Raw genomic sequence first — 17,690 nt, forward strand, 5'->3', positions numbered from 1 at the left:
ATATAAATAGTCCAGCATCAAGATCAACACCACAAGACAACAGACTTTACAACTTCGGACGAGTTAAAATAACAGCATTTAAAAATTTAGCCACCGCTTCCAACAACTCGTAGCTTTGGCTATTTAAAAGATATATAACTTTCTGGTTATCTGTAATGTCTTCATTTCCATGCAGGAAGGGGATTATGTGCTTCTTCCTCTCTATCTCATAAAAGGGAAAATTCAACAGCATATGAGATACTTTTTCCACAGAACCCATACCACATGGGCATTTCCTGTCTTTATGTGGAATTCCAAGGTGGCGTCCAAGACTAAGGGAAGAAGGCAGGGCATCGCACCTAGCTAAGGTGATTGCGCAACGCCATCGGGCCTCAACCAGGAAATAAAGGTACCTGGCTACAGTTAACCTATCCAAGGGTATACCCAGGGAGATCGGGGAACAGGTTTTGTCAGCTTCCTCTAGCATCTGTTGGAACTCTCTGTCAAAAAGTCTCTTAATAGCCCCATAAACCTCCTGCTCTGTTAACATTAGCAGGTCCTCCAAGGGAATGCCCAACTCATTAAGTTTGCCTTCAATTTTAACCCACCACTGAGTTGTATGGCGAATGGTGAATCCCTGGGGTGCATAATCCAGTTCATCCCAATTAAAGCAAATCCTGGCCCAAAACTTAAATGTACGGCACCAGGCCAGAGTTTCCAGCCAATGCTGGCCTGTTTCTAAAAACAGGGCTGCGTAGGGGATAGAATGGGGCAAGCCGAGGATTTTATACAGAAAGTACGACTGGACCCTTTTGACCTCTCTGCTCTATGCCCCTATCCAGATGGGTATCCCATAAAGGATTTGTTGACTTGGTTCACTTTGGCATTAAATGCTCTCAACGCTGCAGGAATGTATCCTCGGCCTTTCCCATAGAGGAAGCGTATAATGGCTGAGGCACTTAATTTAGCGGCAGAGATGGCTCAGTTCCAGAAGGCCCTATGATGGTTGGTAAGCCCTAGGTTTTTATATGACTGCATCTGCTCGAAACTGCTGTGGGCTATCCGCCAATTGGTGGCTTTCCATTTATGAGTAAATACCATAATTTTGGATTTGTCTAGATTGAGCTGCAAATCATTGAGTATGCAGTATTCAATAAAGCTCTCTTTAGTCCAACTCTTGAGCATGAAAGTACAACTGCATCATCCACAAACAGAAGCAGGGGTATGGAAGTTGAGCCCAAAGTTGGACTATGTACTTGGGCCTCACTTAATGTGGAAGCTAGATTGTTAAAAAAGAGCTTGAAGAGTGTAGGAGCCAATACGCAGTCTTTTTGAACCTCTTGAGTAACTTGAATTTTGGGGGTTAACAATCCCTCCATGTTACATCTCAGGTGGCAATAGGTGTCTTAATTAATTCAAGCAACCTTGGCTCTACACAGGATCTTAATTAATTCAAGCAACCTTGGCTCTACACCTTGGCTATTGAGTTTCTTCCATAGAATCACTCTATTAACAGAATCAAATGAGCCCTGGAGATCGATAAAGGCTGCATACAAGGGACTCTCTTTCCTCTTATATTTGGTTATCAAACAACTTAACACCAGGCAGTGGTCGAGGGTTGACTTACCCCTTTGAAATCCAATCTGTTCCTTCCCTATGACATTTTTATCAACAATCCAATCAGTTAATTTCCCAAGGAGGTATTTGGCATAAAGTTTCCCCAAGACTGAGAGAAGACTGATTGGTCTATAATTAGAGGGACTGGCAGGGTCACCCTTCTTATGGATAGGGATGATAATTGAGTAACTCCACATAGTGGGAATTATGCCTGTTTGGTTAACCATGTTAAACAATTGTGCCAATATAGGGGACCACCATTCCCTAAACACTATGAATAACTCTGGTAAAAGAGTGTCAGGACCAGCAGCTTTCCCTCATTTAAGTTGGCTTATAAGTTTTCCAATTACAAGAGGGGTCAAGAGGTAGAACATGAGCCAGGGTAGAATAACATTCCTGGCACTCCCCCATTGTTTCCATTTAAAAAATCATACCATTGCATTCTTGGGATACTAGAAGGAAGGATGCTGCTATCTCTAAGCCCACCGGTGACTATTTTCCAGAATCTTCTGGAGTCATTGTCCTGTATTGATTGAATCAAGGAATTCCAACAACGATCAATTGCCTCTTGTTGGTTAGTCTGTAGTTGCAATGCTAATTGGGTTTTTAATGTAAAGTAAGATGCGGGCAGGCTATCCCATTTTTGGATTTTATAGTTTTTGTAGATTTCCCGCAGTGAGTGCTTTATGGCCATACTCCTAGCGTAGAATTCCAACCTTCATGGAGATTTATTAGGCGAGGATACAATCTTGTGTTGGGACTATTTGGTTAAATCCTTGATTTTTTTGGTGATGTCATCAAGTTTTAAAATCATCACATCTGGGGATGGAGCACTTAGCATATCCAGCCTCAGTTGCTTCAGCTCTTGGGAGCTGAGAAGCTGTGTAGTTTTACACTCCAACGCCTTAGACCATCTAACTCTAGGAAGTAATTGACTTGGCGAGCTCACTTCAGCTGACGGCTGGGGATGGGGAGAAGTTTTATATTTTAATATAACGGAAAGAGACAGATGATCGCTTAAATGATGAGCCAAATAGACATGCTTGAAAAGGAAGAAATATAGAAAACGTTTAGATTTCTAAAGCAGAGACATTTTGAACTTGCAAATAAACCAGGAAGATATCTGGCATAAGGAAAAAATTGAAAAAAAAACTGTCATAGGAGTGAAGAAGGGAAGTTGAACTATGCATGTAGAAGAGATACAGAAACTTCTGGACTTATACAGCAAAGATCTATTGGCAAAGGATGGAATGGATGAGTATATAAAGTGGTACATGTTGAGAAGTTAACATCTGAATATAGGGTTATATTGACTCAAATTATTACCATTCAAAAATATTGCAAGTCATAAAGAAACTGAAAAAAATACAGTGTCAGGTGGAAAGACAGCATTGTATTCTAAATACGTGGAAGAGAATTTAATATCACCTCTGCAAAAAGTTATGAATGAAATAAGTAAACAGAAAGTATTACCCCCATTGTGACAAGAAGCTCATATAACATTTATTTGCAAAGAAGGAAACAATCCATCACTGCCACAATTTTATAGACCCATCTCTGTATTAAATGTGGACTATAAACTTTTTACTTCAATAATGGTGAAAAATATGAAGGATAACTGTTTTCTAGCTAATGCAGTAGAATTTGTTTTTAAAAGAAAGCAACATTTTTGATGCAGAAAAAGCATTTGATAATATAGCCTGGTCTTTTTTTTTTTTTACTGAAGACAATTGGAAATTTAAATTGTGGCTCAATATTCATGAACTGGATACAAAGTATTTATGAAAACAACATGTGAAGATGTTAATAAATAAAGCCTTAGCTGATGGATTGCGAACTGAAAAAGAAACATATCATTATCCATTATCCATTATTTCCACTCTTATTCATTCATTCATTCTGTGTTAAAAGCACTGGCTATTAAAATTAAACAAGATTCTAGAATTAAAGGATTGGTGGATGTAGAAGGTGCAAAATGAAAAGCTACGCTGTGACATGATACTGACAATTTCAAATCCACACCTGTTTATACAATATATAACGGAAAAATTGAAACATTTGTATCTCTTTGGGGCTATAAAATTAATGGGAGTGGGAGACCACCAGGAGCACCTCTAGTTTGTGATTGCACCAGTGGTTAGCAGGACATGACCCTGATATTAGGTGGAGCACCAGGGACTATTTGCTTCCCAGGTCATAGTGCGAGGCAATTGGAATCCCAGGTTCACATGATGGAAGCTGGATCAAATGAGAATTCTGGATGAAAGTCCAGTCTAGCTGTCATTGCCAGGAAGGGTAGAGAGGCAGTATTGGCCGAATATGCAGATTTATGTCAGGTATTCACAGAGTGAGAGTGTGATAATCTACCTCCTCACCTTAAAACAGATTGTGCCATTGAGCTGCTACTGGGAGCTGTCCAGCCCAAAGGAAGCTGTACTCCTTGGGATCCAAAGAGATGGGAGTGCTTAAGATAATTTGTGGAGAAGAACCTGGAATGGGGGTTTATACAGCTGGCATCCTCTACCCCAGGGCTGTTTCAGAAAGGACTGAGGGCTCAATGCCATTTTCATGCTGAACACCTGCTCCTGCTAATCAAGGACCTGTTGGCTTCTTTAGCCATAGAAAAGAGTTTTGCCGAATTGGTTCTACAGAAGCTTAAGTGAGAATTAAAGAGGGGGATGAGTGGAAAACGGTTTCAGCACTTTCTTGCATCAGTCTGAGTACCTGGTGATGCAATTCAGACTAAGTGAGCCCCTGGGGGTGTTTATGACTTAATTAATGAAATACCCCATAAAGTTCCATAAAGGTAAGCTGGACATCTTGGGATATAAAGTCTCCACAAGGGAGCTAGAAATAAACCTGGCAACAGTCCAAGGCATGGTGGGGTGGGAAGCCCCAAAAATTTGCAAGCAACTGCAAGCTTTCCTCGGGTTCGCAAATTTCTACCGCTCCTTCATTCCCAATTTCACCCAAGTGGCTTTACCCTTCACTGATCTATTAAAAACAAAGGAAAGGGGAATAAAAGCCAAGCTATCGGGGGGGGGGGGGGGGGCAGAGTTGGAGATGACTCCAGAGTGCAACAGACATTTGAGACTGTTCACCACCAAGCCTGTGCTACAACACCCGAACCCCAACAAGCCTTTTTGTGGTCTGCGTAGATGCCAGAGACATTGCAGTCAGGGCTGTGATATTACAAGAGGGAGAGGGGCCCCAGCAGCAGTCCTGTGGTTGTGTATCAAAAATAAATCAGTGGAATGGAATAGATTTGGGCTATCTGGGAAAAGGAGGCTGCGGGCATTAAGCTCACTCTAATGACCTGGAGACATTGGTTGGACAGGTGTGGACTGACCATAAAAATTTATAAACCCTTTGAAACTCCTGCAAGTGAAATGCTAAACAATATCATTGGGCCGAGTTCTTCTCTTAAGTTCAATTTCACACTGAAACATCTGCCAGGGAAAAATATTTTCTGGCAGATGTCCTTTCCTACCTTCTGCAGCATGAAAGCAAGTGGGAGGAAGTAGTGGACATGGTGTTTTCCACTCAGCTGCTGGGGTTGGGAGTGGCTACCCAAACCCAAGCAAACAAGGCTCTTCAGGACTCAGCAGCTAGGATCAACGAACAGGACCCTGGGATCTCCTCCTATTGATCAATCCATCTTGGCAGCAATTAGTGAAACAGGCTATGCAGGGAGATGCAAAAGGAGGCTAAACAAGGAGCTGGAGGAGATGGATGGACTGTGGTTCAAGGGGCTTGCTTATAACAATGCAGTACGCCAGGATTCCAGAATAACTAAGGATGCCTCTGCCCACTGCTCATAACTGGAAATCCAACAGGACTCAGTGTACTTTTTATCCGGGCAAAATGGGTGTAAAAAAATTGGGGGGATTTCCACAGCATCACTAGTGATAGGTGAAAACCCAGATTGTTCATGTGCAAGACACCCTGATGAACACCCGAAAAAACCCAGCGGACCTTTGCAGAAAGTTTGGAAGGCTGCTGTGCCTTTAATAGTGCCCATTTCACTACCACAATCCTTACCTATCCAGAGGGAGGTGGTTGGCTCTTTAAATACTTCATTGTGTTAGACCAGTGTATGGGAGACCAAGATTCAAATTCTTATTCATAAACTTGCTGGGAAATCTTGGGCCTGCCATATCCTCACAGCCTAACCTACTTCACAGGGTTGTGATGATAAAATAGAGGAAAGCAGAATGATATAAGCCATACTGGGTCCTCCGTGGAGAGAAAGCAGGATATAAGTTAATTAATTAATTAATTAAATGAATAATTTGTTTATGAGAACTTATGTTTATGCACAGTTTATATAGGGGTTATGGGAGTCAAAGAACACAAAGAGTTTCTCGATCTGAATTGGAAGATGAAAGTTCTGAATATAGCCCATGGAATGATAAGGATGCCAATTGCACAAATGCAAACAGGCTCCAAATACTGCTCCTTCTGTAATTACAAACACATTGGCAAAGTGAGAGCACGGAGTGCTCAACTTGAGAAGAAAATGGGCATTGTGAACAGGGCAAGTAAACCCTCCACTTTGGTGCATCTGTTGGGCTAGTACTGATGTATTGTGTTGGATCCTGCCTAAAATCTGTGCACTGAAGTGGAACTCCTCCTCCCCCAAACAGACCCCCCCACACACAGGACTGGGGGGATAGAGCACTCTCAGGAGTAACACAAGGGAGAGTTGGAGTATTGGCGCTGGATCCAGCCAACTGACTTTGGGAACAGATGTTTTCATGATTCTCCTCCATTCCATATAGCTGCATTCATTCATCACTTCTGTACAGACTGTCTTGTCCTTGGATATGTTAGGACAGGGTCCATCACAATCTAACTGGCTTTGCCTTTGCAACATGTGGATAGTGATTTGCTTTTACGAACGTTTATTTGCAATAAACCTCCTGTACTTAAGGATCATTATGTTCTAGGTTGAGTATCTTAATCTGTTGAGGGCTGGTGGTCTTACATTGGATCAGATTAAATAATGTCCTTATCTGCCCCAGCCATGTGACATTTCAATTTAGGCAAAGCTTTTCTGTTGCTGTTAAGTGAAGGATTTTGTGTTAAACAGAAAGCTGTTATCAGGACACCTATAATACTTGTCTGTTAATTTCCTATTTAGCACTTGCCTCTCTGTTCTTCCAGAAGAAGATCCAAATCAGATGTGCTGTGCTAGGCGCACTAGTCACACCAATCTCTATAGCAGACAGAAATGCTTCTGAAATTCTCCTCATCCAGTTTTTACCTGGACTGTCGAAATTATCCGACTTTGTTTCCAAAATGGAGTTAATACATTTAAATTCTCTGTTCCTTTGTTGTCTGAATTCTGTAGACTGCTGTGTGGATCCACATTTTGCCAAAGCTTGCAGTTCCTAGAGTTTTCCTTTTGCATTCCTGAATCACACATGTGCATTGATAAACCACTGCCCAGAAGCAATATGTTACAATCATTCATGTTCTCGTATCAAGATTCTTTTTATCGGTTTTTCACAGTATAGAAGACTGTGAAATGCTACAAAAAAAAAGAAAAGAAAAAGAAACTTGCTTCCACCATTGGTACAATCAACCATATTCATATTAGTTTTTTTGTAGTGGTTTATAGATATACCCTGGTAACACAGGGGAGGGGAGGGGGAAAAGGTTCAAAAGAACTGAAGGAAGCAGTTCTGGCTACAGATTTGGAATTGCCTTTTCTTTCCTTCACCCACAAGCATTTATATATGATAAGCAAGGACCTGCAAGAAACTTGCAAGAGCAGCAAACCCATCCCTCCACCTTTACTTACCTGTACTTCTCTCAGTTCTTCATTCTTTCTCCCTCCTGCCACCCCTTTTTACTTCTCTGTCCTCCATCCCAATCATGCTTTCTCTCTCTTTCTGATGCCCTACCCCATCACTCTGTCTTTCTGCCCCCACCACCCTCCTCAGTTTCGCACCTGCTCTCCCCTTGGCAGAGGTGGCACTCCAGGAATCACAATGGCTCTCCCTACTAAAGAGATTGGTTCCCCCTAAGGGTTGCCAGATCCAGATTAGAAAATTCTTGAAGATTTGGAGGTTGAGGCCCTTTCCGCACGAGGCCAAAAGCAGCGGTCCAGGAACAGAAAAACACTAGTCCCTGGGGAGCTGTTCGCACAGGCAGCACTGCTGCAACACAGCAGCCCCGTCCTGTCCGACCCCAAGTTGCGTGAAGATGCCGCTTTCCACCTCCCTTCCTGAGGGAGGTTTTTGGATAGCGCCGCCTTCCCATCGGCACGGTGCGAACAGCACCGTGCCGAAGATGCTGCTTTCCTGCCCCCCCACTCACCTCATCCTCCAGCGTCAGTCTGGAGGGCTGCTGAGACCCACTCACGCTGCCCTCCGACCCCTGGAGGTCGGAGGGAAGCATGGGTGAGTCCCTGCAGCCCTCTAGAGCGACGCTGGAGGACAAGGTGAGTGGGGGGGGGGGGCAGAAGAGGCAGCTCCATGCGGAGCTGCCTCTTTTGCACCGGCCTCTGCGGGGGCCGTTCGCACGCTCCTGTGCGAACGGCCCCCTCCCCTCCACCGGCATAATTTCTGCCGGTGGAGAGGCACCCTTTCTGCTGTGCGGAAAGGGCCTGTGTCTTAGGAGAGTAAGATTGGGGCGGGGGGAGTGACCTCAGCAGAGTATAATGTCATAGAATCCACCAGTATGGATTTGATTTAAATCAAATAAATTTAAATCACAATTTAAATCACTAGTTAGTAAGACTAGATTTACATCATCATTTTCTACATAAAATTAATTCATGTCTGCCTCACCCTTAGGTAGAGGAATATTATTAAGATATATTCTCAAACTGGATCTCTTTTACATCCTACTGCCATTATAGATTTTCTCCTCCACATAGAGAATAATATAATAAACATCAGACTATACACACAAAGATCCCAATACTTGTGAACTATTCTGCTCAAAAGGTTTCATTTTTATTGCTAGACCATCCCTCCTCACACTTAGCTCCTTGTGCTGATCTATTCCACTCCAAATGATCTTCTATTCATTAAACGTTTTAAAACTTAGCACTTAAGAGGTAAAGGGGTTGATTTTGTGTACACAGATTTGCAAAGGAACAAGATTAAGGTCTTTTTTCTCAACTCTGTTTATAACATTTTTTCTGTGAAAAAGAGGCATGATATCTCTGCAGACAAAAATTCATAGTTTTGAGAACTGCAAAACTAAGCATGTGTGATAATGGGCCTTTCCCCACTTCCCTTAAGCCCCGCGCTACTCGAGGAGAGTAGCGCGGGGTCCCTCGGCACTCCCCACTGAGAGGGGCGGCGACAGCGCAGCCGCCCCGAAGCTGCTGCTGTCACGCCCCTCAGCACGCAGCATCCCAGGCGCTCTTCTCAACGGCGCCTTTTGATGGCCCCGCGCAGAGCGCGGGGTCGTGGGGACGGCAGGGCGCACGCCTGGGATGCTGCGCGCTGAGAGCAGCGCGCGGCATAGAGGGGAAGGACGAAAGTGGGGAAAGGCCCAATATCTTACAGAAACCTCTGGAAGAACATGACATTGTGAATGGATTAATGGAGTTAAGAAAAAATAAACATTGCATGAATATACCGCCTCATGCTTTGTAATTGTAAATTAAACCTTATTTCATAATGAATAACCTTTGGACTATAATGTATCTCAAACAGAAAAAAATATTTAGATAGATTTTCTTCAACAAGCATTTAACTTTTAAAAGATCCAATTTAAATAAATAAGTAAAATTTAAAATTTAAAAATGTAGCCCTCACCTAGAGATTGGCAACCCAGAGTCCTCTGTAGGAAACGGCTGCTGTGGAGGGTGAAGTCTATGGCATTGTAATCTCTCCTCCAGCCTCACCCTCCTCAAGCTCTGTTCCTCAAATCTCCAGAAATTTCCCAACTTGGAATCAGCAACCCTATCTCCTTCCCACACAACAGCCAACCTACCTTTATTGGCCCTTCGGATTTAAGCTCCCTACCCCCCACACTGCATCTGCATTGAAAAACTACTCTTTCCCCACAGTGGGGACCAAAGCAGCTTACATTAATCTCTTTATTATACAAGCAACAACCCTGTAAAGTAGGTTAGGCTAAAATTATGTGACTGGTCAATAATCATCAAATGAGCTTCCACAGCAAGATGAGGATTTGAACGTGAGTTTCACAGGCACTGTCCTGAAGTTCTAACTGCTATTCCACACCGGCTTCCCTTGGGTGTGCCTACTGTTGAGCAGTAGCGTCAGGCAGGAGCCTGGCATCGAGGAACTGCAGGAGGATGGGAAGGGAATGAGAGCCTTTCCTTCTCTGCAGGTGTTCGGTTATCACTGCCGCGGAGTGGCCTTGGAGACAGGAAACACATTTCTTTACCAAGTATGAAACTTTGCCTTTGCTTTGTGAAGTAGCACCTTTTGGCTAGGGGACGGGAATATGTGCTAGGGGTTTGCGTGGGCTTTTCAGAAACATCTTTGCTAATGCTGTCCTTCAAGTTCCAAATAAAGATTACTGAGCAAATGTAGTTTGTCTTATTTTCGGTTTGTCTTATTTTCGGACCACTCAGTCAGGATGACATGGAAACTGAGTGGCATTGAGTCACTTAGTGATTGCTGCTAGGCCTAGATTGGCCAACTCCAGCTGGATCTGTTTAAGAAAAACTGGGAGAAGCACAACCAAATGTGCACAAACTGAATTAGTCAGGTTGTGCAAGCTGGGGGGCCTGGAGATCTCCCAGAATTACAACCAAACTTCAGACAACAGCAGAGAGGATGGCTGCTCTGAAGGGTGCAGTTCGTGGCATTAAACCAGGCTGAGGTCTTTCCCCTTCCCTAACCTGCCCTCCTCAGACTCCAGGAATTTCCCATCCTGGATGTGGCAACCTTAGTGAGGACAGGCCCCAGTGAGTCCTCCCTCAAAGGCCAAAACAGGCCTTTGATTGATAGAAATTGAAGCCTGGAATCTGTGGCTACTTTGTCTCTTACCTTGGACTGGAGTTTGATAAACAAGGGCATAGTTCTCCCGTCCGGGCATTCTGGCCATGCTGCTCACATTCTGCAGCCTTCCACACAGGGAACTGTTGGAGCTGTTGCGTAGTGGGAACTGGACTGTAGGGAAGCCACAGTGGCAGTGAGGTCCTCTGATGACAGCCAGGGGAAATTCCTAGGGAAAGAGAGAGATAATGGGAGGGGGAACCAAATTCAAGGAGACAGCAAACATCAAAATACCTTGGCTAAAACTTGAAATAAGGCCCCCCATTTCAAAGTGAATGTTCCTGTTTTGAGCTGGTTTCAAGGGGAGGAGGGGGAGTGTCAGGATGGATCCTGTCAGCAGGACAAGGGGGGCTGACATGGGGGGGTTGACTTTACAGCGGCAACTTGTAGGTGCCTGGCGCCTCCCTTCTTCCTCTCTTCACAGGATTCCCCGGACACAAGATCTTATTGCCAGGTAAGTGTGATTTGTTTCCAGGACTGGTTTTGCTTTGAAGTGTAAAATTGGGAGAGCCATCTGGCATGGGGTGGAAGAGGGACCAAGAGATATAGGGGCAGATCTGAGCTAAGGCTAAGACCTCTCTTTTCTTATGTACCTTATGCATCATGGGAATAAACAGCTTTGGAACGATCCAACAGTCTGTTATTTCCAGACCCGAAGATCTGACAGGGAGAGGCAAAATGGAGGGATGAACAGGATCGCTCACTGGAATTTTCCTGTTCAATCAATGGCAGCTATGCATTTTGCATTGCATTTTTGCTAAGCCACTGCAGTCCTAGTGTGGATTACAACAACCTCCAGGAAAGGAGGGAGGAAGTGAGTGCAGAAAGTAAAAGTGGCCATAGGATTTCACAGTTTTTTGGGCAATCACAAAATAGGGGTTTTTTTTGGTTGGTTTTCTTTCAAATGTTTCTGTGCATAGCTGAAGAGCATAAAAAGCATATTTCAGACAGAGCATAAGAGCATAAAAAGAACATATTTCAGACAGAGGTTTGAGATAGTTCAGAGGCTTCAACTGCTGCATCCATTGGATCACTGCCTGCTTATATTAGATTCCTGCTGATGTCTACTGTCTGGAGAAAAGACTGAACAGTGTGAAAAATGGTTCATTTTTTAATAATTTGGTTAATTTTTTATTGTCAAAGGCAAAATCAACTGGTTGTTGTAGGTTTTCCGAGCTGTGTGGCCATGGTCTGGTAGTTTTTGCTCCCAAAGTTTTGCCCACATCAATGACTGGAGTGAATGATGAACAAACAGGGAATGCAGCCAAAGAACCCAAGGCTTTCCCTGATGTTGCTTCCTCACACTGATATTCAGAGGTCTTCTGTCTCTAAAAGTAGAGGTTCCCCTAAGGTTGATTCCATATGGTACAAATATATGGGGTTGATGAAGGGAAATATCCTGATTTGGGCAAGAACTTCACATGGCTCCCATCCCTAAAGCAAAATTATCCCACAATATTTTCCTCATCCCAGGTTTTTCAAAAAACACTAAAATATTGATCTTTTTCAAAAATCCCACATTGAACCCACTTCCATGGGAACAACAAGAGCGCCGAAGCGGTTTATTTTTCCCTACCCACTGCCTGATCTCCCCGCCTTACATCATGCCAGTTTCATTTGTGCTGAGCTGCCAACCAGTATAGCAGCCTGCTCTTTCCAAAACCTTCCCCAAGCACATTTTCTGCCCATGACAGCAACCAAGTGCCATTTCACCCAAGTGTGAATGGCAATGGATTCACAATAATGGCCCCATTTCCTTTCCTTTACAAGTTCTGGGTGTTTGGAGTCAAATGTTATTTGGTATATCACATGTGCTCATGTGCTGTGGTTTTTTGCACACCTTTGCACACCTTTGAATGTGGATGTGACATAGTGCTCTGCTCAGTACTGGTAAAAAGTTTTACTTTGTATAGCACAATGTGCTTGCCGTGTTTCCCGCTGCACTGGGCTCTCTTCCAAAGCTAGAGGGGGGGGGGTACACTGCTTGGTTTTCCCATGGTTGCTGTGGATCTGCTAATCAGAAGCACTGCCTTTGGGCAGGACAGCCAATCAGAATGTTGGGGATGGTCACACATGAGTGCCTGTGTTGCAAAAACAAAAAAACCCCGGGTTTTTCAGAATATTTCCTCCCGGTCTTAACTCGATTCCTTCACGGAAATGGGCACCCGTGCGAAGGGAGAAACTGGGATAAAATAGACCCAGACTTTAAAATACCGAATGTAACCTGCCATTATTATGCTGTGCGGAATCAGCCTAAGTCAGCATGGCTAGCAGTCATTGATGGGCCTCTGTGAATCCATCAAATCCCCATAAAAGTAATCTATGCTCATGGAAAGTGCTATCAAGTCACAATTGACTTTTAGTGACAATTCTGCATCTGAATTACTCATTGAGCAACTAAGTATTTCTTTTTGTTCTTATGGAATCTACTCCCCATCAACTTCACTGGAGGTTACGGTATGTGTTTTAGTATTATGAAGCAAGGGAGGAAAAATGATCTCTACCCACGTTCCTGTCCTGTACATAATTGTATGTGCATAACTCTGTCATGTTAACCCAATTGTATTTTTTCTAAATGGAAAAGCCCCCATGTTTCTGCATGAAAAAGTGCTGCAACCCATAATCACCTTGACAGTCTTTTTCTGCACTTTGTCCATCTCTGGTTTGGATTTGTAAAGCCCTTCATGGCCCTCCATGGACTGTGTTTCCCTGTATGTGGTACAACTATATGGTACAACTTTCACCTGCTCCAACCCAGCCTCATACCATGAACCAAGGGTATGATTCATTACGTACTGATACTCAATGTGCAGTCGTCACTCCCAACCAACCACTGGGAAACTCAATAGGAATTCTGAATAGGGGCCCCATGAATGGTTGTGTCCAGTATGACACACCTGCCTTTGAAGCAATCAATCCTGCGGACTGACACCAGAGAAGGGAAGTTGCCTCCCTCATTTCCTGGAATACCACAGGATGGAACAACAAAAGCAGGAACCGTGATTTTACCTCCTATTTAAGTAGATTCAAGTTTATAGCTCTACAAGAAACCTGGTCTAACACAGATTTCTTTCTAAAAGGCTATCATCAATATTCTCTTCCAGCTACTAGAGTATCCAAATTTGGCCGTAATGTGGTTGGTCTCACACTATTTGTCACCAATAGTATCAAATCTACTCCTCTGGGTTCCTGTCCACCCCTTGCCCATGCAGTTTTGATAGAGGGGGAAGGTCTGACCATGATCATAGTAAACCTCTATATCACTCCCGGTCTATCACGTGACTCCTCATCCAATACCTGGAGCAGCTTATCATCATTTATCGAGAACCTGGAAAACAATCATTCGCTTACGGAGATAATATTGACAGGAGACTTTAATTCCAGGGTTGGTGTGGAACTATCCACAACTTTGGTCCAGCTGAACCTTGAGGATGACTTTGTACAGCTTCTTCTATGTCCTGCCCTTCAGACTTCCAAAGATTTGCATGTGAACTTCACTGGAATCCAGCTAATCAAATTTGCCATCAAGTTCAATAAACTATGGTTCAATGAGCTTAAACATAATAGAAATGCAGATAGCTATACCCTGGTAAACTCCATGGGTTCGAGTTTGATTGATTATATTTTAATGTCACCTTATTTATATCAGTTTGTTACCTCCTTTAGTATTGGGGACTTATTACTCAGTGATCATCTACCACTAACTCTAACCTTTTCAAATAAGGCTGGGGCTGGTGAGGACCCCTCCTTTACACCCAAGCTCCATAAGTTAATATGGTCACCGCAGGTAGCAGCCGTCTCAGAGGCCCTGCTTGGCTCTCCCACAATAATCAAATTAAAAGAGGATAAACCAAGGGCTGCTTCCCCTGAAATGGGAATATGTCAATTTGAACAACTAGCTTCTGTCTCAGTGAGGAATCTACAATATCATGCTCAGTATGTAGAGTTGTGGATATTGGAAGTGAAGGAATTAGCACTGATTCTTAACCTCCAACTTCAGAGTGGGACTGCACTGGAGAGTTGGAGAGATAAAGGAGTCAAAGCCACTGAGCACCCTTTCTCAGAGGCGTACCTAGGAAAACTGGAGCCCTGGGCAAAACCTGAGTTTGATGCCCCCCCATGGGCAGCCACCATGGGCAGCCACCCTCCCCCACTGTGACCAAACAGTTATTTTTTTCCACCAGGTCATTTCAAAGTCACCATCATATTATAGAACATTCCCTAACACGCAAATCTGAACACAGCAATGGGCCATGCCACACAGCAGAAATAAATTTTGGAAAACATTTTCAAAATGCTTTCAAAATGATTTATTACTGCTATGAAAACATTTTATGGTGTTGTATCCAGTCCCCCCAATTGGGGGAAACAGCATAACTTTCAATGTTATTTAAACTGGGGGCCCCAGTTTCTCCCTTTAAGGTGGATTTAAAAGAAGAATCTGGGCTCCCTAGTTTAAACTAGTGATGCTGGAATCCACCCCCAAACAGCATCATTTTCAATGGTGTTTAAACTAGGAAGCCCAGATTCTCCTTTTAAATCCACCTTAAAGGGAGAATCTGGGGTTCCCAGTTTAAACAACATTGAAAATGATGCTATTCTGGGGTGGATTCTCCCACACCCTGAAACAGCATCCCTTTCAATGTTAAAACTGGGGACCTCGGATTCTTCCTTTAAATCCATGCCGAAGGGAGTGGATTTTAATAATAATAATAATAATAATAATAATAATAATAATAATAATAATAATAATAATTATTATTATTATTATTATTATTATTATTATTATTATTATTATTATTATTATTATTATTATTATTATTATTATTATTATTATTATTTGAAAATCGAGCTTCAGCGTCTATGGCACAACCAGCTGAGGTCGTCCCAGTGGTAATCGGCACGATGGGCGCCATCCCAAAAACACTAGGGCAGCACTTGAAACATCTTCGAATTGACAAAATTAACATCTGTCAAATTCAGAAGGCAGCCCTGCTGGGATCCGCACGAATACTACACCGATACATTACAACTTCCTAGGCTTCTGGGTGAGGCTTGAATTGTAATGAAGGCCAACAACCAGCTAAAAAATCTGGCAGCTGTGAAATCTACAATAATAATAATAATCTGTATGGGAAATCAGACACAGAAATCCAGTCACTAGTAAATACAGTCCGAAGCCAGCTAGGGAAGCGGAAGGCCCGTTAGATGACAAAGGAGCAAAGGGTGTGCTAAACGATGACAGGGAGATTGCAGAGAAGCTGAATGAATTCTTTGCATCTGTCTTCACCCAAGAGGAGGTGAGGAAAATTCCTGCACCTGAACCATGCTTCTTGGGAGGCGAATCCGAGGAACTAGCGAAGATAGTGGTAGACAAGGAAGAAGTTCTGGCAGCCATTGATAAACTAAATGCTACCAAATCCCCTGGCCCAGATCGCATTCACCCAAGAGTTCTTAAAGAGCTCAAACATGAAATTGCTGATCTTCTCACTTTAATATGCAACTTATCCCTGAAATCAGGCTCTATCCCTGAAGACTGGAAGATGTCACACCAATTTTTAAAAAAGGATCTAGGGGGGACCCGGGAAATTACAGGCCAGTCAGTTTGACATCTGTTCCTGGTAAATTAGTAGAATCTATCATTAAAGATAAAATTATTAAACATGTAGAAAAGCAAGACCTGCTGAGAAAGAGTCAGCATGGCTTTTGCAGAGGCAAATCCTGTCTTACAAACTTACTAGAGTTCTTTGAGAGTGTAAACAGGCATGTGGATAAGGGGGAACCAGTGGACATTGTCTACTTGGATTTCCAAAAGGCTTTTGACAAAGTTCCTCACCAGAGACTATTGAGAAAACTCAGCAATGAAGGAATAAGAGGGGAAGTCCTCCTATGGATTAAAAACTGGTTGAGGACCAGGAAGCAAAGGGTGGGTGTAAATGGGAAGTTCTCACAATGGAGAGATGTAGGGAGTGGTGTCCCCCAAGGATTCGTTTTGGGACCAGTGCTCTTTAACCTATTCATAAATGATCTGGAAGTAGGGGTGGGTAGCGTGGTGGCCAAGTTTGCAGATGATACCAAATTATGTAGCGTGGTGAGAACCACAAAGGATTGCGAAGAGCTCCAAGCAGATCTTGATAAATTAGGTGAGTGGGCTCAGAAATGGCAAATGCAGTTCAATGTAGCAAAATGCAAAGTGATCCACATAGGGGCAAAAACTCCAAACTTCACATACAAGCTACAAGGGTCAGTGCTATCAGTCACAGACCAGGAAAGGGATTTGGGCATCTTAGTTGATAGTTCCATGGGAATGTCAACTCAATGCATGGCAGCTGTGAAAAAGGCAAACTCTATGCTGGGGATAATTAGGAAAGGAATTGAGAATAAAACTGCAAAGATTGTCATGCCTTATATAAAGCAGTGGTGCGACCGCACTTGGAGTACTGTGTCCAGTTCTGGTCGCCGCATCTCAAAAAGGATATTGAGGAGATAGAAAAAGTGCAGAGAAGGGCAACAAGGATGATTGAGGGACTGGAGCGCCTTCCCTATGAGGAGAGGCTGCAGCGTTTGGGACTCTTTAGTTTGGAGAGGAGACGGCTGAGGGGGGATATGATTGAAGTCTATAAAATTATGCATGGGGTAGAAAATGTTGACAGAGAGAAATTTTTCTCTCTTTCTCACAATACTAGAACCAGGGGGCATTCATTGAAAATGCTGGGGGGAAGAATTAGGACTAATAAAAGGAAACACTTCTTCACGCAACGTGTGATTGGTGTTTGGAATATGCTGCCACAGGAGGTGGTGATGGCCACTAACCTGGATAGCTTTAAAAGGGGCTTAAACAGATTTATGGAGAAGTCGATTTATGGCTACCAATCTTGATCCTCTTTGATCTGAGATTGCAAATGCCTTAGCAGACCAGGTGCTCAGGAGCAGCAGCCGCAGAAGGCCATTGCTTTCACCTCCTGCATGTGAGCTCCCAAAGGCACCTGGTGGGCTACTGCGAGTAGCAGAGAGCTGGACTAGATGGACTCTGGTCTGATCCAGCTGGCTTGTTCTTATGTTCTTATGTTCTTATGAATATTCAGCACAGACATTTTAATG

General features: G+C 43.3%; 1 protein-coding gene across 4 annotated transcripts in view; it reads right to left on the bottom strand.

The window, feature by feature from the left end:
* Positions 1-17,690, bottom strand: part of WSCD1 (WSC domain containing 1) — a 98,078-nt gene that overhangs the window by 12,019 nt on the left and 68,369 nt on the right. For all 4 annotated transcript variants that reach the window (XM_048518754.1, XM_048518755.1, XM_048518752.1 and 1 more), the window contains one exon: positions 10,581-10,758. In XM_048518754.1, the coding sequence (XP_048374711.1) occupies positions 10,581-10,758 (178 nt within the window). The remainder of the gene's footprint in view (positions 1-10,580; positions 10,759-17,690) is intronic.

The sequence above is a fragment of the Sphaerodactylus townsendi genome, linkage group LG16, assembly GCF_021028975.2.
Source record: "Sphaerodactylus townsendi isolate TG3544 linkage group LG16, MPM_Stown_v2.3, whole genome shotgun sequence".
Lineage (NCBI taxonomy): Eukaryota > Metazoa > Chordata > Lepidosauria > Squamata > Sphaerodactylidae > Sphaerodactylus > Sphaerodactylus townsendi.